The 24340-nt window shown below is 37.6% G+C and overlaps 2 protein-coding genes across 5 annotated transcripts; both read right to left on the bottom strand.

Annotated features, from left to right (window-relative positions):
* Nucleotides 1-453: 453 nt before the first annotated feature.
* On the bottom strand, nucleotides 454-9976 carry csrnp2 (cysteine-serine-rich nuclear protein 2). Of its 4 annotated transcripts, none has more exons than XM_024292114.2 (6): nucleotides 9195-9975; nucleotides 7296-7341; nucleotides 6561-6726; nucleotides 6225-6487; nucleotides 4920-5216; nucleotides 454-3015 (listed from the first exon to the last, which is right to left on the bottom strand). In XM_024292114.2, exons 3-6 carry the CDS (start codon nucleotides 6718-6720, stop codon nucleotides 2152-2154), a joined length of 1584 nt encoding a protein of 527 aa, XP_024147882.1. In that variant the 5' UTR covers nucleotides 6721-6726; nucleotides 7296-7341; nucleotides 9195-9975; the 3' UTR covers nucleotides 454-2151. The 4 variants fall into 4 exon arrangements, with proteins under 4 accessions (XP_024147882.1, XP_024147881.1, XP_024147880.1 ...); XM_024292113.2 differs by having other exon boundaries at nucleotides 6561-6758; nucleotides 9195-9974; XM_024292112.2 differs by lacking the exon at nucleotides 7296-7341 and having other exon boundaries at nucleotides 6561-6758; nucleotides 9195-9976.
* Nucleotides 9977-11088: 1112 nt separating this feature from the next.
* Nucleotides 11089-24318, bottom strand: tfcp2 (transcription factor CP2). The gene is given in 16 exon segments (XM_024292111.2): nucleotides 11089-12089; nucleotides 12170-12221; nucleotides 12314-12456; nucleotides 13681-13784; nucleotides 13865-13955; nucleotides 15543-15636; nucleotides 16413-16456; nucleotides 16628-16721; nucleotides 18417-18527; nucleotides 18607-18759; nucleotides 20995-21101; nucleotides 21262-21367; nucleotides 21491-21567; nucleotides 22422-22573; nucleotides 23429-23627; nucleotides 24003-24318. Coding segments are annotated over 15 exon segments (1488 nt in total). The 5' UTR covers nucleotides 23551-23627; nucleotides 24003-24318; the 3' UTR covers nucleotides 11089-12051.
* Between the last annotated feature and the right edge of the window lie 22 nt (nucleotides 24319-24340).

Raw genomic sequence — 24340 nt, 5'->3', positions numbered from 1 at the left:
GATGTCAGAATCGCCCAAACCATTGAACTCCTCTGGAAAAATAATAATCACATTGATTTCAGAGATCCAAAGAGCCCGGAGACACAATATCATCTATTAGTTTAATTGAAAATATATATATATTTGACCCCTAAATTTGTGACACCCTGTAGCTGCAACCAGAAAATTGTGCACAGAAAAAGTTTGGATGTCATGCACAAATCTGTGATCCATCCATCTTCTCTTCCTGCTGTGCAAGGTCACGGGGGTTGCTGGAGCCTATCCCAGCTGCTTTAGGAGGAGAGTGTGGCAGCCCATCAAAGGGTCACACACTGACTTACCCCTAGAGAGGAATTTAAAATAATCATCCTATAAAGCGTGTTTTTGGACAGTGGGAAGAAACATGTAAACTCCAAGTGTAGGTAAGCAATGGATTAAGACAATCTTAAAAAAACAAGAAATCAAACACATTTCTTTTTTCTCAAGGTGAACTTTATTCTTTTTGTCTTTTTTTATGTTTTGTATAAAACCCTTTTGGCCACTTTAGGCAACAGTTATTATGAGAGTCGATCTCAGCTTTGAAATGAAGTTTCCTCAACAGTCGCACACCCCTCTCACACGTAGAAACACACAATCACAGAGTACTGCCGCAGATGAGGCGCAGTGGTCCCAAACCTAAATCTATTAGTAGAAAGCCAAAGACAGAAGCTTCACAACAGCGTGTCACCATCGGCACTTCAAAGATGGTACTATATCAAGTCAAGTCACGCAAACAAAAAAAAAAGCTAGAATAAATCTGCAGCCTCACCACGACGACCAGAGGCTGCAATTGTTTTATTTTTTTACATTTTTTTTTTAAAGTTTGATGGATGATGGGAGCATTACATAGTTAGGTTTGAAACCAGGATTATATTAAGACAATAAAAGAGGCAAACAAATACATCAGACAGCTTATACACAGAAGTGCATCCTGTGTCGGGCGAGCTGTTGCCGTGGGCGACGGCAGGAACTTCAGGCGACAAAACATAGACTTGGTGTAAAAAGTGTCGGCTTGCTTACGCAGATCAGTATTACTCAGACGTAGCTCGAAAAAAATGAAACGCTAGCATTTATAGTCTTTCACGAAAAAGAGTTCAATCTCTAATCACATATTGCGTCGACACCCCCTCCCTCTAAAAGGGGGCGCGTTCTGGTTTCATGATTTCACGGTGGCAGGAAAAAAAAAAAAAAAAAGATCGCCGACATCAGCACCTTCCAGGTTTTTTATCCTCAAATCTAAACACACACATGCAGGCACACACTCCTCCCTTTCCCTTCTACTGCACACACACACATAAGAGCACAGACACGAATATGCCACACACAACAGTTGCACAAAACCAAAAGTGGCGTCACATTTGAGTAAAAAGCTGGTTCCCGTTATTGTCTTCATCGTTGACATTTGGCTCGATTCAGAATCAGCTCTCGGTGACGCCAGTTTTTCAGCACGATAAGGTATGAGAGAACAAAGAAAAACAAACAGCAACTAATCCACAAAAGACATATGAACCAAAGATTTCATCTGGATTTCATCTATAAGTAACATTTTTTTTCTTTCTCGACTGCACTCGTACGAGAAGCAGTCCAGCCGGAGCAGCAGCTAAGGCGTCCTCGCTCCTCAATGTGCATACAGGTCAGAAGAGCAGCTCTCTTGCACATTGCAAATGCATATACAGTACACAAAGACAAGTAATTCCAGGATTATTAGGTCTATATTTAGCAGATGATACTAATCAGAGGCCTTCGTTTTGGCTCCACGTTCGGCACGGCGTGCTGTTAACGGACAGCGAGGCACGCCGCAAACCCATTTGTGTTTAGTGTCGGCAGCTTCATTCATCACCCGGAGAAAGGCTTAAGTCAGCAGTGTGTTTAAAAGAACAAACATGCAGCGCCCCTTCGTACATTTTCCTTCCATTAAGGCCCCATGAATCCCCCTCCCACAACAATGCTGCCTTTAAGAGCTGATTTTTTCTTTTGTTTTTTGGGAGTGATCTGCATGTGCTTTCAGCATCTCTCTCTGTTCTGCACACATTTCAGCGACACTTGAACCTGCGGTGATGAGAGCAGTGAAATAATGAAGCTTTCTCGTCTAAGATGACGCGGTTGTGCAAAATATCTGCGGAGAAGTTGACGCTAAACTTCTGGAGGCAGTGGGTCTGCTTCTCGCTCCGAGCGGGGCTCTTCCAGCTCCTTTGGGAGGCTCTGCTCCTCTGAGAGGAAAGCCACGCTAGTTAGAGGTCCCCCACGTCTGCTGGAGCTGATTCCTTCATCTTTCATTTCTTCTATTAGTTTCCTCTCGGCAAACTCCGCCTCCTGCTCCTCTTCCTCCGATTTGGGCAGAGTCTCGAAGGCGCCGGGCTCGATGGGGCTGAGCTGGTAGTAGAGCAGAGGGGTGGAGTCTTTGAGGAGGTCAGAGGGACTCTCCTCCTGGTGGTCGGAGATGCACAGCACGGTGGCCCCTGTGGGGAAGGGCCCCTGCAGGAGGACCTGATCCACGACCGGCACGTCTCCCTGCTCGGTTAGCTCCTCCCTCAAGGCACTGGGCAGGAGGCAGAGGGGCTGCTGGGCGGGGCCACTCAGCTCCCGCTGCACCGCCTCCCCCTCTGCCTCCTCCCTCTCCCTTCGCTCCTGCTCCACAGCACTCTGCAGGTGCAGCACGGCCGTCTCGTTCTCCCGCTCCAGTATGTCCTGCTCCGCCATGAAATCCTGGACCTCCTCGACCGCCTGGATCTCGCTTTCTTCCAGCTCGGAGTCCAGGCCGGTGCTGGTGGACAGAGTCGGGGACGTGGGGCAAGTGGAGGAGGGGGAGGAGGTCGGGTCGGACTCGGCGTACTGCTCCCCGGCCTCGCTTATGAGCATCCGCCGTTTCTCCAAATCCAGCTTCATGATGGTGTGCAGGTAGTGAGTTCTGACGCGCAGGGGGTTGAATTCGATGCGGCCCGCCATGTTGCCGCAGCCGTCCCTCGAGCATCCGCACGGGAATGACATCCGATCCACCTGGACGGCAAAAGACAAGAGGTCATTTGAGTTTCACTTCTTTGTGTGTCCCAGCAAAGACTTCAAAGACATTCGATGCCCTCAATCGCCACCATAATCAAAAAAATGATACAGCAAAAATATGAGAGAAAAACCTCCGATCACATCTTTGTGGTTTATAACCATCGACTGTACATGAGAACTGGACTGAGCTAGTGTTACGTCATCTACAGAAAATGACTTCCTTCCGGCTCCAATTCAATTCAATTCATTCGCCATGTTGTGAGGAGAAGTGGTTAGTAAGCAGTGATTGGTGAGCCAACGTTTCCATGGCAACCACTCTCACCAATCAGGTGTGAGCTTATTGAAAGGCTACACCGCTACCACTTGAAATCGGAAATCTGTCAGTCAAATATTTTGTAAGACTCTTATTGAGGCATCTGATAGGTAGAAGAGAATAACAAGAATAACGCACTGCAGAAAAATATGAAATAAATAAGGATTATTAAGAACGTGTAAAAAAAAAGGTTATTCTGACAAATAGCTTTACCTGCGAAAATTCTATTGTCAGTGTTTTTTGCTGAATAGTTGTTGAAAATGCTGAAGCAAGTTACTTTAATTGCTGAAGGGATTTTCTGAAAATCTATTTGCAAAATGTTACATTTATTGAAAGACTTGAAATTTGGTTAAAGAGCAAGCCCAAAAAACCTTTGTAGATGTCAAATTAGCCAGAAAAGCTAGAACAATGTTAGCCTATAGCTAAAATATTAGCTAGACTAAAAATTTGTCTAAAAACCTCATTAGATAACCAATTAGCCAAAAACGTTAGCATGTTTCTAAAATACTAGCTAAACTGAACAAAAGCCTAAAAATCCTCAATAAATTCCAAATTAGTTAAACGTGTTGAAAAACGTACAGAGAGGAGCAGGAGAATCAGTGAATGCTTTGAAGCAACGACTGAATAATATTTATAATATTTTTCAATAGATGTTTATGGAATTTGGGCTTTTTGGAGCCAGCAGGTACTTGCTGTTTGGAACCTGAGGAGGGAGGGGTCACTTTGTCCAGTTCTTATGTACAGTCAATGATTGTAACAAAGCAAACATGTCAGCATGCTGTCTAATTCACTTTCACAAAATGTTATTACAAATTATTTTTTGTATCAAACTTGTAAAAATGTAGAATATAAAAATAGTATAAAAAAGTAATGTGTGCGCTTTCTTTTATCATTTTCTTCCATTATAAACTTGATTCGCTGCCAACTAGCACACACTTTAAAAAAATGACAAAAACAGAGACAAATATCCTGTCTTTGTCTCTGTCTCTGCTTATCAGGCTTCATCTGAAAATCCAACAGTCTAAATGCAATTGTTAAAAGAATAAAAATATGTTGTAGGAAAAACATTTATCATGACCTTTTAGCACATTCACAAAAGATCTGCAGAAGTTAGCAGGTCTCGCCCAGTGGAGACTTCCTCCTTCACAGGAAGCTTTGGATAAAGCAGCGTTTCCAAAGTGGAGGGAACTGAGATTCGTTTTTATGCACTTCCTTCATGAAGCCAAAGCAATCAGAAAATAAAACGAATGTCATCTTTGATTTAATCCGTTACTAAATTGGATAAAAACTGTGTTGTTAAAATGTTCTTCTGGTGATGGAGATCATTTATTAAGAGCGCGTAAACACATGGGTAACAGGAAAAGGGGCGGGGTTGCTCCTCAAAATGGTCCCACCCACAACTCAGAGGTGAATTTCTTTTGAACTACTGCCGCTCTGCAGAAACTATGTCCTAGAAAACGTTTTTTTTTTTTTTTAATAATTATTATTTTGTCTAAAAACAGCATAATCACGATTAAAAGATCAAAAGAAACGCTTTTATAAAAGATAATCAGTGCGTCCATAACTAAATGTATGCATTTCCTTCTACCTGGCACTTGATCCCCGCCTGGCTGCAGCCGCAGTGCCGGGGGTCGCAGTACAAACGGCAGTCGCAGCCGCACTCCTCCCTGGAGAGGCGGATGGCTCTGAGCTCGGCCTTCTCCCGCGCGTCAATGCGGGCGATCCCGGAGGCCCGCAGCAGAGCCCGCCGGCGCTTTGTGGGCAACGGCTGCAGGAAAAAGCAGTCATCCACCTCCACGGCCTCCACGTCCAGGTCCTCGTCCGACACGTCATCCAGAGTCAGAAGGTCGGCCTGAGCGCACTCCACCGTGCCGTTTCTCGTCAGCTGTGGACGACAGGAGCATTTGTTAAGATAATTCTTTGTGCGCTTTGAAGTAAAGATTCAAAAATTACAACTTTTACAAAGCTTTCTAAAATATGAGAGTGTGGAGGGGTCAAACTCAGTCGCACAAGGGGCCAAAATCCAAAACACACCTTAGGTTGAGGGCCGAACAGAAGAAAGATTTATTAAAAACTACATTTTTAAAACTTTAAAACTTTTTTGACATAATTATGAACTATAGCATTACCTATAATAATGCTAGTGTGAATGCTGTAAGCTGAATGTGACCGCTGAAGATGCTAGTGCTGATAGCTGAAGATGCTGAAATTGATAATTAAAAACGCTGAAGCTGTTAGCTAAAAATGCTAAAGTTGATAGTTGAAAATGCTGAAGCTGATGGCCAGCTAAAATATTAGCTAAATGCTGAAATTAGCCTGAAAAACTTAAAAAAAAAAGGTTAGGTTAGCCAAAACAGCTAGCATGTAGCTGAAATATTAGCTAAACTTAAAAATAGCCTAAAAAAAATCTTAGTAAATGCCAAAATAGTCAAAAAAATTAGCAGATTGCCAATTTTCAAAACGTTTGAACATAATTATGAACAATAAAAAGGCAGAAATATTATTCCAGAATGAATCAACTTAAATAACTTTCAATATTTCACTCTCTGTAAAAAATATATTTTGTCAAAATTATACAAGTTAGAAATGAGCACAAGATAACATTAGGTCATTAATAGGAATAAAATAAAATGATCTGGAGGGCCGGATCCGGCCCCTGAGCCTTAACTCTGACACATGTGTAGCTACCAGCTTTTATGTCTGACCCTGCAAGAGGCCACATGATAAATGGGACGAGCGACGTCATGATTAATGGGAGTCAAAGAAGAGATGTCTGTTATTTGATTTATGTGTTGTTTTTTACTTTCTGGAAGCCTTCAACATTGGACTCATTCATCTAATGGGACTTTGCAGGAAATCCGTCTTGGGTAGACTGCTGGTTCTTAGAAGATACCTTCATCTTGCGGGCGTTGAGCTTCTCCTGGCGCAGGTGCTGCCTCAAAGTGTGCTGGTGGCTGCTCTCCTGCTCCCGTGCAAACTCGCCCAGGGTGTAATGCCGGATGGAGCAGTGGTGCCGGGCCATGCCCAGAGAGCTCCCGCCTTGACTGGGCACGCTGGTGAAGCCCTGCCGCCGGGGAAAGTAGTAGACGGTGACCAGGTCGAAGCGGACGCGCTTCCCCCCGAGCGACGGCTTCTTCTGCCTCAGGATGGAGGTGGCTGGGGAGGAAAGACAAGCGGTGAGGGGGAGTAACGGCGGCGCTGCGGTGAAACTGTCTTCCGGGGTCCTCACGGGTGAAGGCGGTGCTGCAGGGGGCGTTGAGGCTGTCGCAGCTATCAGCGCTGTCACTGCTGGAGATGTCATCGTCGGAGTCCTTCGGCGTGGAGCACGGAGAGATGTTGTCCACCTCTTCGTATCGTCGTTTAAGGCTTAGGGACGAAACTGCCTCCATGGAAACCTCAGGGTGACAAAGCAGCAGCACAGGTCGAGCTACAAAGAAAACACACGGTCTGCTCTAGTAAATACTTAGAAACGAGGTGCGAAGAATCATTTTGTTGGTAACTAGGTCATTCATATCCAAGTGTTAAGACCACAATCATCTGTGCAGTCAGGTCGTCCGCATCCCACCTCCTTCATTTTAACCTCTCAGCTATAAAATCTTTTTTATGAATTATCAAAGCCTTGAAACGTAACTATGGCAACTAGGCAAGCCTGGTTTACAAGCACGACTTCTGCTATAAGCCATCAATAAACAACATGAGGTTGCTTATAGCAGAATCCATCCAATCTGAAGATCAATCAAGGTCAAGGATTTACAGACTCAAACTATAAGCATTCATTACATGACATACATGAAATCCATATTCAAGATAATACTTAATCAAGAAAGAAGGGGTGTAACAATTCATTTTAATGATACGATTGATATCATAAATTGATGATACAATTCACAGTCGATATTTTTGAACGATCCGATTCACGAAAATTGATCCAAGATATCTTTAGCCAAGACTCAGAGATAAATACCTGGTACTGAACAGTGCAGGTGAAGTTTTCCAGATTCCTTGTATTTCTTGTAAATTAAATATGTGTACAAACAAACAAGTAAAACAGAATTAATGGCAAATCTTTGATCGTCAGATTTGATTTGATGTCTTTGCAAAATTCAAGTTCAAAATTTTAAAAATCGATTGAGCAGTGGGAGTCACAGCAGTAACTACAGTATCGTTTGAAAACCACAAATATGAACAAGATTATGTTGGTTAAAAGGTAAAAAATCAATCAAGAAGTAAATAATTGATTTCTGGTAAACTGCAGTGTATCTTTTTTGTGTTTTTTTCTTCCACCTTTGACTTCTTATGTTAATGGGATGCAAACAAAAAGACGTCCAATCATAAGTTTGTCAAAATCTGAATATATTTCTCAGTCAAATTATTATTTATAGTTTTAAATGCCATATGAATAAGAAATATATCTAGATTTTAATGAAAGAATCGAACAGTATCGAATCGCCACAATCGTTTTTGGTGGACTATGTATGGAGACGAGCATCGAATCGTGTGAGAGGGAAAGATACACGCCAAACAACATATTGATATTATCAATGTCATTATCTCTCTGAAAATATATCAATCAAGATGTCATTATTACATTGTAGTAAATAAATAATACATAAAAACCAAGACATTCATTACAATCACAATGAGGCTCAGACCTCAATAGAAAAGGTGATTATATGACTATTATCTATTGGGTGTTTAAATTAAAGATTTAACATAATTTCTTTATTCATTTTTAAATTGACAAATGTTTTATCACTGAAGGAAATTAATTTTACAGTTTTTACTTTAATACAGAATTGAGATGTCTTAAAACAGGAGTTTCAAACGCAATCGCACTGGAGCCCAAAATCCAAAACACACCTTAGGTCGCGGCCCGAACAGGATAAATATTTATTGAACACTAAAACTACAATTTTTAACCTTTAAAAATTTAACTTTTTAACCATTACTATGAAAAAAACAGGCAAATATTATTCCAGAATAAATCAACTTTCAATATTTTACTCTCCATAGAAATATATATTTTTAAAAATTATAAATAAGCACAAGATATCATCGGACCATTAATAACAATAACATAAAATGATATGGAGGGCCGGATACCTTGACTTTGACTCGTTTTGTCTTATAAGTTTTGTGTTGAATGTGCTTCCTGATACTACCTACTGCATTTACCTGGTCTGTCCATCTATTTGTCCATCTGTCTCTCTATTCTTACATGTTTTTGTCTTTTATTTTATTTATTCAGTGAATCATTTCTTTATTTTATTGTGGATTTTTCACATTTGGGTTACAGTTACAGGGGCATAGCAGTTATATATATATATATATATATCTGTCCTTGCTGTGATGGTACTTGATCATTTTTACGTTATAGTAAAATAATATGTACAGTTCCTCAATCTAAATGCTATTTTGCTATATTGACATTGATTTTGACACAATTTCATAATGATCTAGGTCGATTCGATCAACAATCTGGTTGGATTATAAATCGATTAACCGCTTTAAAAAGGATGTTATTATCATTCACTGGAGAGCCCCTGCATCTTGATGCTGGAAGGTAGTGATGTTGCAGTAGATGGCTGCTGTGTGACCGGATGTAACCGGGACTGCATTGTTGCAACTTCACAGAGGTGCATTTTCCATTGTGAGAAGGAGGCTGCTCCTTTCAGACTGACAGGGTGCTGTGTGCTCCCAAACGAATCTGGACTATGTGTTGTAATTGTGCGTAAGGGTGATGTTCCAAACCGTGCGCAGTGGCTTGGATTTCATGCGTAATAAGCCCAATGGAACCATTCAAACCCATGCTCTCCCCATTTTTCCCTCACACACACAAAGCACTGGCATTGAACCCGCTTACCTCCAGCAGAAAACGAGGGGGGCAACCCTTGATCCAGCCGACTCGGGGGGGTCGTTTTTTCCTCCCAGAACCCACTGCGCATCAATCTTTCAACGCCCTTTCAGAAGCTTATTGTGCCCCAAAAAGCCAGATCCCTGAGCCGCGTATCCGGTCTGCAGCCGCGGAGCATTGGTGACTTGATTGTCGCTTTGCAACGTCTAACTAGATCAGGCTACTTCTTGGTTTCATTGTTTAAAAAAGATCTACAGCAGGCGAACACAAGGGCGGATTTTATTTAAATATTGCATACCTCTCCATTTAAATGACCGAACACGGAAAGAAAGGGGCGTCATCTGGTTTGCTGCGGTTCTACTCCGAACATTTTTGGCACAATTATTATTATGGCATATATTTTTTTTCAAAGCAGCAGAATGTTTTTAATCTTTCCGATCTGTTTTTTAAGTGGCTGTAATGGAGAAATCCACTGACATTTGTGTTCGTCTGTTCCTGCTTTTTTTTCTTCTTTTTTTTCCTCACCGGGGCGGATTCGGTCGGCTGGGATCACTTCGACGTCTTCTCGCTTTCAGATCGCGGGTTGCTCTTTTTCGTGAGGTCTTAAATGGTTGCAAAATGTCAAACGAGAAGACGCTTTTCTCCCCCGGCTCGCCCCGGCCCCGATTGTTACAACGTAACAATGGAGGAAGAAATTCCTCTCTGGAGCAATTTATATAGTCGTGACGTCAAACGCATGTACGTCTCAAAGGATTCTGGGAAACGAAGGCTTTTCTATAGCTTTTGGTTTTTTTCTCTTAAAAACCTTCAATTTTTCACATTTTTTAAGTGCAGTTTGACCCTTTAAATCATTTATTAGACGTTATAAACATAGAAGAGCATTTAAGTAATTTTAATTTAGGCGAAAAAGAAAAACTTTACCCATTCTAATAATGTTGAAGAATATGTTCAAGCTAAATGTATTTAATTAGCCATTCATTTTAATTATGCCAGAAAATGTGTCATTGTACACTTTGTTTGCTAAAACTTAACAGGTTTAAAGGTTATAAAACTGGACTATATTCTTCTCAAATAGAAAGTTTTTTGATGACATACAGGCTAAAATAGCCTTTAGTTTGGTGAAAACTGTGCCGAAAAATTCAGATGATAGGTGCCCTGGACATAAAATATGAAAAGAAATGTTCCCTATATTAATTTTTGCCACATGTTGGCATTTTAAATGCACAGATAAATATTTTGTGTGCACATAAACCATTTTTTTGCACACACCTTACCATTTTCTGAATATAAATTAGTATTTTGTGCCCAAGAATTGACATTTTGAATGCACTAATTGGCATTTTGTGCACACAAATAAGTACTCTATGTGAAGAAATTAGAATTTTGTGAAATTAGTATTTTGTGCACACTAATTGGCATTTTGGGCACACAAATAGGCATGTTGTGAGCACAAATAAGCATTTTTTTTGCAAAGAATTGAGCATTTAGTGCACACAAATTAGCATTTTGAATGAACAAATTGGCCCATTGTGAGCTCAAATTAGTATTTTCCAGGCATAAATTAGAATCTTATACAATTATATTATTATTTTATGTTCACAAATTAATTAGTAGTAGGAACTGATGATGCTAAAATACTCTTCTGTACTCAAAAGGATTTTAAAAATGCTTTTATGTTGCCACAAAATACGGACTTGTTGCAACAAATTAATAATTTGAGGGAGCAATTTTTTATGTCGTTTCATAGGTTCCGTACATTTTTAAAAAAATACATGAGTAATAAATATAAGCAGAGTAACTATATAGTAATGGTTTTATAACGTTTCTATATATTAAAATTTTTGGTTTTTTTGAAAACGTAATTTACAATATTAATATTTTAGTAAGGATACCAAAACAGTTCTTACATTGGTAAACATTTTAATATTGAAATGGAGCAATTAGATATCTAAAATAACGAACTATAAACTTCATTTACAAAGGCTGAAAACAATCCAATCACACTTTTTTATCTGCAGCTCTGCTTTTTCGAGTAAACTACTATAAAAAAAAGAGTTGACAGTGTTACCATCCAGAGACAAACCTACAAAGTTTGTTAAAAATATTTTTAAAAAATATGGTCAAACACAATCATTAATACAACTTTAAAACGATGATGCCAATTACAGTACAGTTGGCAAATGTCAAAAACAAACAGAAAATGCTCATGAGCTGAAACATGCAGGAAGCAAATGAGGAGAGTTCAGCTTGTGAAGCCGCAGTGATCACTAACAACAAAAGCTGTTTTATCATTCATAATCAACAAGCACATGGGTATTAAGCTGCTCACACAAAAAAGATGGGAAAAAAAATTCTTTAAGTAACAGCCATTTTCAGACAGAAAAAAACACTTTTTGTTATCAATCTGGTTGTTTTAGATGTTCTTGTGGATATTTTTAAAGACAAGGACAAGAACTAATACTGAAATGCAAGTGCTGTCAATATTAGCATCTATTTTCCTCCCCGCTTCAGGCATTTTAAAAGACAATAATAATCAACGAGACACCAGATGCTCAAATCTTACAACCGCCATCACAGTGCCGTTGACCTTTTCTTGACTCGTGAGCCGCATGACTACACAACCGCTGACGTTGGCGGGGAATGGAGGGGACTTTAACATCACTGTAGTGGCAGCCATTCCCTTCAAAGTAAGACAATAAGGTATAGGAAGTAAGAGTGCCAGATGTTTCATCTGCATGTTGTGCCTAGCTGCCACAAAGGGTTTCATTTAGAGTCTGTGTCATCCAAAAACAACAAGGAGTACGATGTGCTGACAGCAGGTCTAAAAGCACAAAACCAAAGCTTTGGACATCCTCGTGCTTAGTAATCACTTTAAAATGATGTGGTAGGCATCACTTGTGTCATCTGAAAAGACAAAAGAAAGCCATTAAATACACGCTGATACAGAAAAACTATGAATATTTTTCCATGAAGTGATTGAATACCTTTCATTGTGTCTAGAACAAAACAAACTTCATCTTGGAAGTTCTGGATCATCTGTTAGAAAAGAAAAAAAAATAATCATGTAGCATGAATGGCTTTCGTCAGCAAACATTTGTGAATTTCAAAGTAGAAAAAAATGTTCTCACCTCATCGCTAACCAGTACATGAATGCCAGTAGGTCCTTGCTTAAAGATCTGATTTATCTGTCTGGGTGAGATGTTGAAGAGCTGAGCGAGCTTCTCAGTCAGTTCAGTAGATGTGAGTTCTTCTAGGTAAATGGCGTGATAGACTGTGGAGAAAAGCAAGAATAGAGATATATATTTTTTAAATTTTCTCATCTTTTTGACACTTGGAATTACAGTATGAGATCCCCGTGTTACTGAGTATGACCCTGACATCCGACAAATGGAACTCAGTTTTATTTATTGTTTATTTTGGAAAAAGTTCAGAATCTCAAGATTTCTTGAACTCTAATACCCTAAGCAGGCCTTAGTGGGGGAGGACGGAGCACTCTGGTTTAGTAAATGGTTTAGCATGACTTCTGTGAAAGGACATCTGAGTAGTTTCTCATTTTTAAAGGATGAGTTTGTTATGAAGCAGGAAAGAAGCTTTAGCTTTTGGGACAGAAGCATGAGTGTGGAGGTTTTTTGTCATTTATGGAAAATAAAGCAAGAATGGCCATTTCTCCCCCATTTTAATTGGCCAAGAGAATGCAGTAAAACTCAGCCTTTGAGTGATGTGATCGTGTATGTAAGAAACATTTAGTAAAGTTAAATAAAAGTAAGGTGTTATGTATAATATTCATTTAAATGCTGTTTTAAATTTAATATAGATAAAAGTAGTAGTTTTATATGAGTTTGAGTTTTTAAGAGAAAAATACAGTTTCTGCGCAATACAAAACAGTGACATTTTGTAGGTCAAATACAGAAAAGCATGCTGGGAAAATTCACAATTCTCCTTTTTAAGAAGTCTCAAAAATATATTTTTTGATTCAGAACACATTCATAATGTACCCCAATTGTAATGGTTAAGTTGTTTGTTTTAAGAGGATGATATAACTAAAGACTTTTTGGCATTAAATAAGAATAAGTTTATTCTGGATTTCTGTAAAATGATTTTTTTTGTATGGAGTTCTAAATGGGACAAAACGATGTGATGGAAAATGTTCTGTATTTTGATTAATTATTTATAGGCAGATTAGATCTGAATATTTACATCAAAGAATTTGTAACTGACTCTTCAGGGCGACTGTTAAACTTTTAACATGCATAATTTAACTGGTAAAATCTCTCTTTTGTGTGCTTTCACTTTACCAGATGACCATATCTTTATGTTCCAATCGTCTGCTTAGAGAAAGTTTTGAATTTGTGTAACTTGTGGTCAAATATTTAACTCTATTATTATTTTTGCAACAAAATATTAGAATTAAACCCCGCCTTGTTGCTGCTCTGGTTTATTTTCAGTGTAGATTTCAAAGACTCGCTTGTGGCCTCGTTTCAAACCTCCTACTGACCATAGAAAGTGCTGGCAGCGTCTCCGTTTTCATGTTTCGGCTGCTGCTCCCGAGCCTGCTGAGACTCCTGGCAAACGTAGATGGTGAGTCTTGGACGAACGGCTCTGCAAGCACAAAGGCAAATAATAAAAAGTGGATAACAGTAGTGCTGCTTCGATGTTAAATATCATAAAAAGCGACTCACCGTCCCTTCAGCGCATTAAAGAGTCTTATACCATCGGCCGGCCCGCAGATCTGAATGACATCCTCTCTAGTTAACTTCAACAGATCTGCTCCTGATGGGGAAAAAAGGGAAAAAGTAATATTAGAATAGTTAGCATTGACCTATGTAAAAGTTGCATAGATTTCTTTGTTTTACTCTTTAAGGAAATGCAATGAAGAACATTTTTCTAAGATGATTTTTCCTTCTTTTTTTATTTAGCTTGCCTTATTTTTTTTTACATTTTCTTATACAAGCCTTAAAGGGTCACCAAACAGGGAAGTTGGAGGCTGACTCCACCCACAGTCGAAATTTGAAAATCCAGTAAGAGGAGTGAGGAGGCTTGGGGGCTGGACTGTTATTGTTACTGGAGCTGCAGATCTTTTATTTTTTTAACATAATGACAAAGATACAGACTCCAGCAGAAGATGAACACACTAGTACACACACACCGGGGCATTTATAATACTGTCTCAGCTGTGATCGACACATGAGAGCTGCAGATCATGACCCGAGACTTACATGGTTTGACTAATCACAAAATTCAACTTGAATACCCTCATCTTAACCCAAAGGTTTTTAACTTTATTTTCAAGACTTATACAAATTTATTTGATCAAAAAAATGACAATGACCAACAAGAAAGCACTTTTAAAGCCCCATTAATAGAAATCAAGAGCCAAAAAAAGTAGATTTAGGGTTTTAACATATTCTTGTGGCTTTTCCTCATGATGGAGGACATAGATGAAGAAAAAGCTTAAAATTGGATTTCTGAGCATTTCTCTTTTTCAAATTGTTGTGAATCAGGAGTTCATGATAAAATGCAGCTCGATTTGTGTATTTGTGATCCAGAAAATATGCCAAGTGGGACACTATGGAGAGAAAGAAGTATCACCCTGATTTGTGCATGCGTAATTTTTGATTTGTGTGTAACTTTGGATTTGTGTGTGAGTAATTTTTGATTTGTAACTCAAACTATACATTTGTGCATAAGTACAAAAATTGTGACATTAAAAAAAAACACTTTCTTGCATTCACTATTGAGCATAAAGTGATAAATAATCATTTTTTTACCAGCTAATATTAACAATTTAAGTTCAAAGCGACTGAAAAGAAAACTGATGACCCAGCATTCTAACTACATTTAAACGCATCACTCACGGACAGATTTGTGTGTAAATGTGATTTTGTGTGTGCGTAATAAGTGATTTAATTCTTTGAGAATTGTGTGTGTAGTTTCAAGCTGTTGTAATTTTAATTTGTGCATGTGTAAATTGTATTTTTTTGAATTCCGTAATTTATGCACAAAATGTATTGTATCAGTTACAAACCAAGAACTACACACGCACAAATCAGGGTGACACGTATTTCTCCCCATAGGACTCAGGCTCCTTGCTCCAAGCTCTCCACAACGGTGAGGGGAAGAGGGGGCGGGATTGCTCGGTACAAGCCCACAACTCTGAGGCAAATTACCAACAAACTACAGCCGTTTTGCAGAAACTACGTCTTAGAAAACGACACAGGCTTTTAGATTTAGTCGAAAACCAGTTTAATCATGATTTTAAGAGGACTGGGAACACTTATAGATGATCGGAGTGGGACTTTAAACTCTGTAAGAAAGTAGCTAAATGAATAAATAGAGAGCGAATGATCCGCCCCTTACCTGAGAAGTTGGTGAAGAGACGAGCGAATGGGGAGAAGCGGTTTCTGTGAAGCCACTGTTGTGTGTCCTGTGGCGTTGCTGTTCCTAATAAATTCTTTAAAAAAAGAAATAATTATTTAGAGAACAAATCTGTTCTAAAATGATCACAACTTCAATCATTCAGCATTTTTAGTCACATTAAATGTGTGTAGGTCAAGTTTGATAAGAAAGAAAATGACCAATAACAAACACAGTAAAGATGGAGGCCTGGAAAGAACATTTAAAGTTTGCTTAAGTTTATAAATTTAAGGACAAAAGAGCAACTGAGGCGAAAGGTGCCGACTTATTGTTCCAAACACATAAATCTTGTTCTTCTGAGACTTTTGAAGAACATCGAAAGATACATAAAGTTCCTTTTCAACCCTTCCCTTCCTTCATTGAGTTAGATTTTTATAGATTTAGTCACAAATAGAATCTAAAGTGCTTTTCCCACAGATTCTTCTGTCACATTTGCTGGAGAATGAAAAATGCTTCAGAGGAGAACTTGCCAGCGTGTAACTGACTCAATCAAACAGCCAATAAAGTTCATTTTTCAAGTAAAAAAATGACTAAAGTCGAAATCTAATTTTCTTTTCAAAGCCTTCAGGCCTTGGTGGAAGAATCTACACAAGCATAAAATGTGTTTTTAATGTAACTACATTTGCATTTTTACTAGTGGTCATAAGGTGAACATAAAGCGTTAGATGTCACAAAATAAAAACCTTCGAATTAAATTTCTCCCTGCGGTTTTTATAGAAGCAGTTTTGATTCTTTCCAGACAGATTTACTGTTTAATCTTAACCGGGGGTACCAAGCTTTAATTTGTGCAGGTATTGTAAATGTTGAACTTACATCCGCCACCTGAACCACAGGCTCAGGCTGGTGGCTCGGCGATCNNNNAAAAAAAAAAAAAAAAAGACGACAGAATGTCATGTGAAAATACTAAAAAGAACCCGACATAAAACAGAATTTGAAACAGCGTCCCTCCCCTCCCCGGTATAGATCTGACTGCACATCACGCTCAGGCAGCATTATTCATGAAGCTCTGGCAGAAACCATATAACACTCTTACCCTTCAGCAACAGGAAAACTATTATGCGAGCTGTTGAAGGCAGGAGATGGAGAGTTGTTGACGTATGTGACTTCAGGCCAAGGAGAGCACTGCGAAGGGCCGGAACAGCTGTTACTATGGCGTCTGACCAACATCACACAAGCATTTCTTCAAATATGTCTCATTTAGCCTCTTCTAAAACAGATTCCGGACAGAGTGTTTGCATAACAGCCTGTAAATGTGCAGGAATTCACTAGCTGGATATCGTGGTAAGAAAATATCGATTCAGTGAAATATTGCAATAGTTTATTTGACGATACTTGAAGCGATTTAAAATACTGTCAAAGTGATATTTAATTTTTATTTAAAAGCAAGTTCAGTTTTACTTTTGTTTTCTAGTTAATTTTTTTTTTAATTACCAAAATAAAAGCACAGTGAATTTGATTTGTAAAAAGCAACTTGTTTAAAGGTACAGTTGCCGTCTTTAATGTTCTGATCATTAAATAACATGGATTTTTACAATATGAATTTTGTGAAAAAGTTAATAAAATTCAGATATTTTTTAAGTCATAATCAAAAATAAATAAATAAAAGTGAAATATTGTCTGGTACTGTCTTGGGATCGTAATACGTATCAGATACACATCCCTACTTTGAATTAAATATACATTTATCTTAGGTTCCTCCTGTATTTTTTGCTTTTCATTTTAATAATAAAAAAAAAAAAATCAACATTTCCTTAAAGTTTACAACCATTTAGTTCTGAATTTGTCCAGTTTCTTATTGATGAAAACCCAGCAAGAGCTGCAGCCCTGCACCATTTAAAAACATAATAATTGTATGTTTTTGTGACAATTAAGACAATTTATTTATAAAATGTAGATTTAGATATTTACAATTATTTAAAAATATATAAGTGTTTTTCTATAAATAATAGGGCTGTGAACATTAATGCATTAAAGCATGCGAATAATCTAGGAGAATTAACGCGCTAATGTTCATTAATGCAACTTAATTGCACATGCGGAGCAGCAGCCCTTCGCTCTGCCTCGCCGATTTAGGCTTCTACAGCGTGATTTCAAACATTTTAGACAGTAAAATTAAGCCTGTTTTTGTTCAAAAGCTGCATAAAATGTACCTAGTAAAACATTGTGATTAATAGTGATTAATCACAAAACAAAAGTGTGATTAATCTGATATATTTTTTAATCGTTTGACAGCCTCCGTTAAAAAAAAAAAACATTAAATTTAAAGTTTTGCATGTGATTTCATATCGTGATTATTCACAGATAATAAATGGTCGGCAAATACTGTAACAAAACAAAAGTTAATTGCGATTAATCGTGCTTTTTTTCCCAGTTTGCGATTAATTAATTTTTTTAATCGATTCTCGGCTCTAATAAATAATAATTTTAACTTATTTTACTTTTGACAGCAGCATGTTTAGTTCCTTTCAAAATAAAGTTCAAATAGATCCTCCTGTTGCAGCTGATGAACTTGAATTAAAAAAAAAGTATTTTTCTACAATTGTGACTTTAGTGTGTCTTTATTGTTGTCACCTTTAACTATCAAATTAAAGTGCTGCTGTAGAATCTGATTTTAAATTAAAATCTGTTTAATAACTTCCATATGAAACCTTTAATCATTATTTTGCTCAGTTGTCTGATATGTTAAAAATCCAAACATCCATGAGAAAACTTGAGAAAAAAAACTAACTTTCCTACACAGTGGAAACAATTTTATTTTAAAGAGTAACAACTATGTGATCAAACTTTATGACCCATTTGAATGTTTTGCTAACAGACCTCTGTCAGGATGGTGGTTTCATAGGAAGGCTGGTACTTCTCCTTCTCCTGAGGAGCCCTCTTCTCCATCTTCTCCCGGTCCGTCTTCTGTTTTCTGTCTGCGCCTTTGGGCTGACAAGGGTCATAAAATGAAGGTCATTGGCAGGACTATTAATACTGAGCTCGGCTGGCTTCGTGTTGCTCCTCTGACCTTGAAGACCTTGACCTGGCAGGAGGCAGAGTGGAGATGCTCCGTGTACTCTCCGCTCTCGTTCTCCTTAAACGTGTCGATTTGGATTCGGAAGGGGACGCCCTTCTCGCCGCCGTGCTTGCGCATGGTGAACTCTGTGCTGATGCAGTGAACCTGTAAGTGACATGAGAATGAGCTCATGACTTAAGTCAGAGGAATCGATTCGTTGGGGGGATTTTTGAGAGTTCATACAGATTTAATGTTAGAAAGAGGGAGGGAGTATAATGGTATGGGCTACAGCTAATAGTTTATTTTCAATAAAAGAATTTGTATTTCTTGTCTCACAAAAAAATTTTCAATAAGATTTTAGGAAAACTTTTCCTAAGCTTCTAAAATCATGAGCTTAATAATTCAGTGCAGAAAAAGCTGGACTGGCCTTAGAGAACCCTGACAGCAAAACCAATCAAGGCCATCTCGCTCAGTATCTGAACTCCAAAAATGCTCAACACTCAGAATCAAAACAGATCTTCACAGAAAAACTTTGAAAAGCTTTCTGGGAAAAGTACAGGTAGTGTTGCCATGGAGACCATCTCAACGTCCAAATAAATTCAATGTCATTGAAGTTCTTGCTAACCCAAAGTTTCTGCCCTTGAAGTTACTAAAGTTTGCACTTTTTTTCTATCAGTACTTCCTCATACTGAAGTCGTATAATTGATTTATTATAAATCCATATATTTTGGTGACAGTTTGCATACTACTTTCCATTATGTATATTGTTGAAGACCCACTCCAACAAAAATCTTGTTTTTAATGTTTGGTCTTGCAGCACTTCTTTCAAGATGGACGCATATGAAGAAAATGAAACTGTTGGAAAAGCCTGTAGTTCTAAAGTAGAAACTACCATGAGCGCTCCATTCTGATTCATCCACTTGCAGACAAACAGATCCATGTGCGTCTTTGTTGGTATCTGACTCAGTCCTGTACATATGAATAGCTCGGATTCTGCTCCCCATTTATTCTGCAGCAGTAATGTTAAGTTAGGGGTGTGAGGGGCTGTAAGCTAGCAGGGAAATGTGAAAACATATGGATGATGGGAAGCAGGGGCAGGCTTAGTCCACAGCACCCACAACTTTGAGGTGAATTTATAAACAACTATTGCCGCTCTGCAGAAACTATGTCCTAGAAAGCTTTTTAATTTAGGCTAAAAATGACATAATCATGAATAAAAGTCCACTGAAAGCGATTCTACTATAGATCAAAGGATAATTTGAGTGGGACTTAAAAAAAATCAAAAACAACTGCTATACTACATAAATCTAAGTATTTATTAATAGAAATACTCTGTACATGGTATAATGTTCTGTTATTCAACAATATACCAGATAATATGTTGAAATATGGGGAAATACTTAAATGAGTGAAAAAACATTTTTATTTTATATAAAAAAAAGAATTTTTTTAAGGATAGAAAACCATTTTCTTTGTTTAAAACACACAGAATAACTACAATCTTCAGGTTGTGGACGTGCCAAAAATCACAGCTAATTTTAACTACTTTAAAAATGAACATTGTTTCTGTTATAAGTATAAACTTGTGGACTGTACAAATTAACTTATGAGTTGTACAATAAACTCCAAGAGACTGTTCAGAAACTGCATTAGTAATAAATAATATAAATATGGGAGGATAAACTGAGTTCGTGTTTTGCATATAAACATTTGTGGTATAAATATGAATAATATTTGTTAAAATTTGATCTAGGAATTATTAGTGTGGGTGTAGTAAACTACGGCTTTAGCCGACATTTTTAATTCAAATTTTCCTATGAGTGATGATGGAATGTGTACATTTATACATTATATGTACATGTACACAAGTATAGAAGTGTACTTAAAGTCCTGCTCCAATCGTCCTTTGATCTATTGTAAAACCGTTCTCCGTGGACTTTTAATGTTTCTGACCGTGAATGTGCAGGTCCTCAAATCAATACTTCTTCAGCTTGTCTAATAGAAAAAGCTCCACAAACAGTCGCCTACTGCAGAAATCTTAATGTCTATTTCACTGAAACCAACAGTTTTACTACCATTGAAGAAGATTTAATAGCTCTGAACCTTTATTGTTTCTTACCTAATGGATTATACTTTTTTTAGACTTTATCTAGTCTTTTTTTCTAGTATCTTTATAAATTTGGATCATAATGAAACAAACAATTTATGTATAAATGATGCTCACTCCCAATATAAATAGAAGTCATTTCTGCTATTCTCACTGTACTGAAAATATTACAGTTTTAATTCTCATTATTCCACTCGAAAATAAGTCTACTCCAAAGAGAAAATGATGATAAAACTTCAAGAATCATAATAATATTGTTTTTATTATTTCAAGAGGAAAACCTCGAAGATTACCTGAATAAAGACAGAGGTTCTTTTGGAAGGGTCCCAAAGAAACTCCACAGTGTTGAGCTGAGTGGGGTTGGCTCTGGGGTCAATAATCCCCACCGACATGGGGATATCTGCAATGAAGCAGGACGAGCCACTATTTAAAGAGATTAAGACATACTTGATGGCAAGTTGCACAAATCACTGTTGAGTTTTGTGTCACCCAATTAAGCTAAATACAGAAGCAGCACTCAAAGTGAACACAATACTCTAAGGAAGAAGCTCAGGATTCACCCAGGGCGAGGATGCGATCACCGGGTCGGTTCCAGCGCCAGCCTTCAAGCTGCTGGTGCTCGGTGTACTGAAGCCGGCGGTCGTGGAACACCACACGAATAATACTCTGGAAGCAACATTGTCAGGACGTTTTTGTTTTTTTAAATATGAATACATTACAAAAGAAAATCTTGGTAAATGTTAATACTGGCAGAAGAGAAACCTGCACAAATATCAACTTGATTCCTACCTTCACCATTTTCCCAGTGATTTCCGGAAGCTCCCCAATTTTCCGATTGTCAAGCATTCTAATTTCATAGGACTGACCTGCAAACGCATGTTAAGGTGACATTGTTTAGTTTTAAAATAAAAGATGAAATATCTGCACCATAAATTATGCAAAACACAAGTAAATTCAAAGCATTTATAACAGAAAAACACAGTTTGGTGATGATAAAAATGCATATTGTTGATTTTTCGGAGTAAAAAAGAATAAAATAATTTTCTATTGTGGATAAACAAATACAATAGTTTTGGCTATACGTGAAAAAAAAAATCAATAACCTCTAAAAACAATTTTTTAAATAATTTTAATAAAAACTCTTTCAAACTTAGACATGCTACACTTAATTGCTTTGTTTCCTTTACCTTTAAGTTTTTTTAAAGTAAGTTGAATTCAACAGGAAAATATCTAAATCTAGATTTGGCTTTGAGTGATTCTGTTGTTGCAGACCATTGTTCCCTTTAACACTGATCATACTGAATATCTTTTTGTAAATATCAACCTGTATTCTGAATTCTTAAAGATCTGAATAAAAACATTATAATAGGACTAATTTATTTATTTATACTAAACAAAGCACAGCAACAGCATATTATTATACTTAAAAGGTTTTTCATTTTATATGTAACATTTGGATCAATAATATTTAACCAAAAAGCACACATCTCTACATGTATTCATAATATCTTCTCCTAAATGGCTGTAAAGTCAGTCTAAAAAATAATAACAAACCAAAATATTATTATACCTGTATATTTTTCTACTATTTTTTCCATTCTCCCTGTTATCTAAGAGCAAAGGCAGCCCAATTTGCCTCTACTGGCTTTCGACTTTGGACTTTTAGATTTAATTTACACAAAGTTGAAAGGTTTACCGTGGCGGAGATTCTCAAACTGACCTTGGTTGAGGTAGGTGAGTGTTTCGTCATGCAGCTTAATGGCTGGAGAGGTAGCTGCACACAGAACATACTGAAACGGCAGAATCTTGTTTTCATTATCAGCAGGGAGGTTGGATTCCTCCTGTTTGAAGATGGGGAGGGCAAGGACATCACTAGGAAACAGAGTAGAAACAGAAATATAGTCAGGACACTGTAAAATAAGAACATCTTGTCTCTCGGAGATACTTTTATTCTAGGCTAACAAGTAAACAACGTTTTAGATGGCAGAATTGCAAGCACAACTTCCATAGATTGCAAAATTATGCGGAAAACAAGCCCCAAGTCCTAATTAGACAAAACATGAAGCTGAAGGTGAAGTCAGGGTTCTTTTTTTGGCTGTGCACATCATTAAGTAAAGTGCGGACAACACTAAATACCAAAGTATCCCATCAATATGTCTTTGTTCCTCTCAACACAGACATTTCTGCAACCAGCTACCATGACTTAGAGGGCTGAACCAGTCAACCATCACAATAAATAAAAGGGAAACAAATCAGAAAAACTAAGACAAATGCAGTTTCGAGTAAAAACAGAGCAAAATAAGAATTTGTAGACTTAAAATGTCGTACAATATTCAAAATAAAATAAATAATGCTCCATGTTCAATTTTTGACTTTATCTGTGTGTTTTATCTGTTTTTTTTACAGTAATACCTTTAAATTCAAGCAGCACTAATAGATCATTTCACAAAAATAGCTGTTATTATTCAGAATTTCCTATTTTATACACATAACATGGCTCAAACAAAACACAGGCCTGGAAACAAAACCATTAAGTAAAGCTTTATATAACTTTTATTTTCCAGAGAACACAAGTATTTAGCCTTTATATGCAATTATACAAGTAAAATAATGGTAATTAAAAAAATCACTAGTCTTGGTTAATAGATGTGCAGTAACAGCTGCATTACTCTGTCCAGTATTACAAAGTAGACCCGAGGCCCGACCATCACAAAACCCCAGCCTTACCTCATACTGTACGCCCCCGCACCAAGCTCCTGCCCTATGCCGGAGAGACTGGCATCGAAGTCCTGGACCAGTCCGGACTCTATCACTTCATCCGTGAGAGGCAATTTCAGAGCCCACGCCATGGTGACGATGCGTGGATTTCACGAAGTGAAGTTCCGGTCAAAAGTCAGCTCGAGTTCTACACCTGTTTCCCCACAACCTTCGAAAGTTCAGATGAGACGATATAAAAGAATGTAAAAACGGGGATTTTATAAGTGATTAAACGTAAAAACAATTCCTAAGAAATATAAATAAAAATTGTAAGTACGATCAAGTTAGTGGACTGATACGTTGCCACAGAGTAACACGTTACCGTTCTGCTAAAATCGTCTATTTTTACACCAGTGATTTACTATATTCAAACAAATAACGTTTTTCTAGCTCGTTAAAAAAACAATTAATGTAAATGAAAAGCAAACCGCTTACCTTTAGTTCCTATTCGGAAAAATTCGAGGAATTTTCTATCACTAAGTCATGCCTTCATGTCGCTCTCCTTCGAGCGAGCACTGAAATAAACAAGTCCACGCTAGCTTACCTCCGCTAGCTGCAGCTTCTCACGGCAGCTGGGATGCTAGCTCTCTTATTTCTTTTCTTCCAGGAAATTCACTTCACCACGTTGTTGTTGAAAATCATTTTTTCAATATACCGATACGTAAAAATGTTTCAAATCATTTAAATAATTAAATGTTAAAAAAAGTTGACTGCTTTTGGTTTGTTTATCTAGCTTCGCAAAGGTAAAAGCAGGTACCGTAATTTCCGGGTTGAACTCTTCTTCTACGGTTTTGAGAAGGATGCCGGGAAACCACAGCGCCCATTAGCGTTCAGTTAAATATTTTTAAAAAATGTTCACCTTTGTATATTGTTTTTCTCATT

Source organism: Oryzias melastigma, linkage group LG7 (assembly GCF_002922805.2).
Source record: "Oryzias melastigma strain HK-1 linkage group LG7, ASM292280v2, whole genome shotgun sequence".
Lineage (NCBI taxonomy): Eukaryota > Metazoa > Chordata > Actinopteri > Beloniformes > Adrianichthyidae > Oryzias > Oryzias melastigma.
This window is presented reverse-complemented; position numbering and strand designations above follow the sequence as displayed.

Excerpts from the sequence above, each read along its gene's own strand:
- csrnp2 (XM_024292112.2), bottom strand. The coding sequence starts at position 9,276 with ATGCGCAGTGGGTTCTGGGAGGAAAAAACGACCCCCCCGAGTCGGCTG. Across the intron at positions 6,759-9,194 it reads CCCCTCGTTTTCTGCTGGAG|CTCGACCTGTGCTGCTGCTT; the intron begins GTAAGCGGGTTC and ends TTTTCTTTGTAG. Across the intron at positions 6,488-6,560 it reads CTGCAGCACCGCCTTCACCC|CCACCTCCATCCTGAGGCAG; the intron begins GTGAGGACCCCG and ends TTTCCTCCCCAG.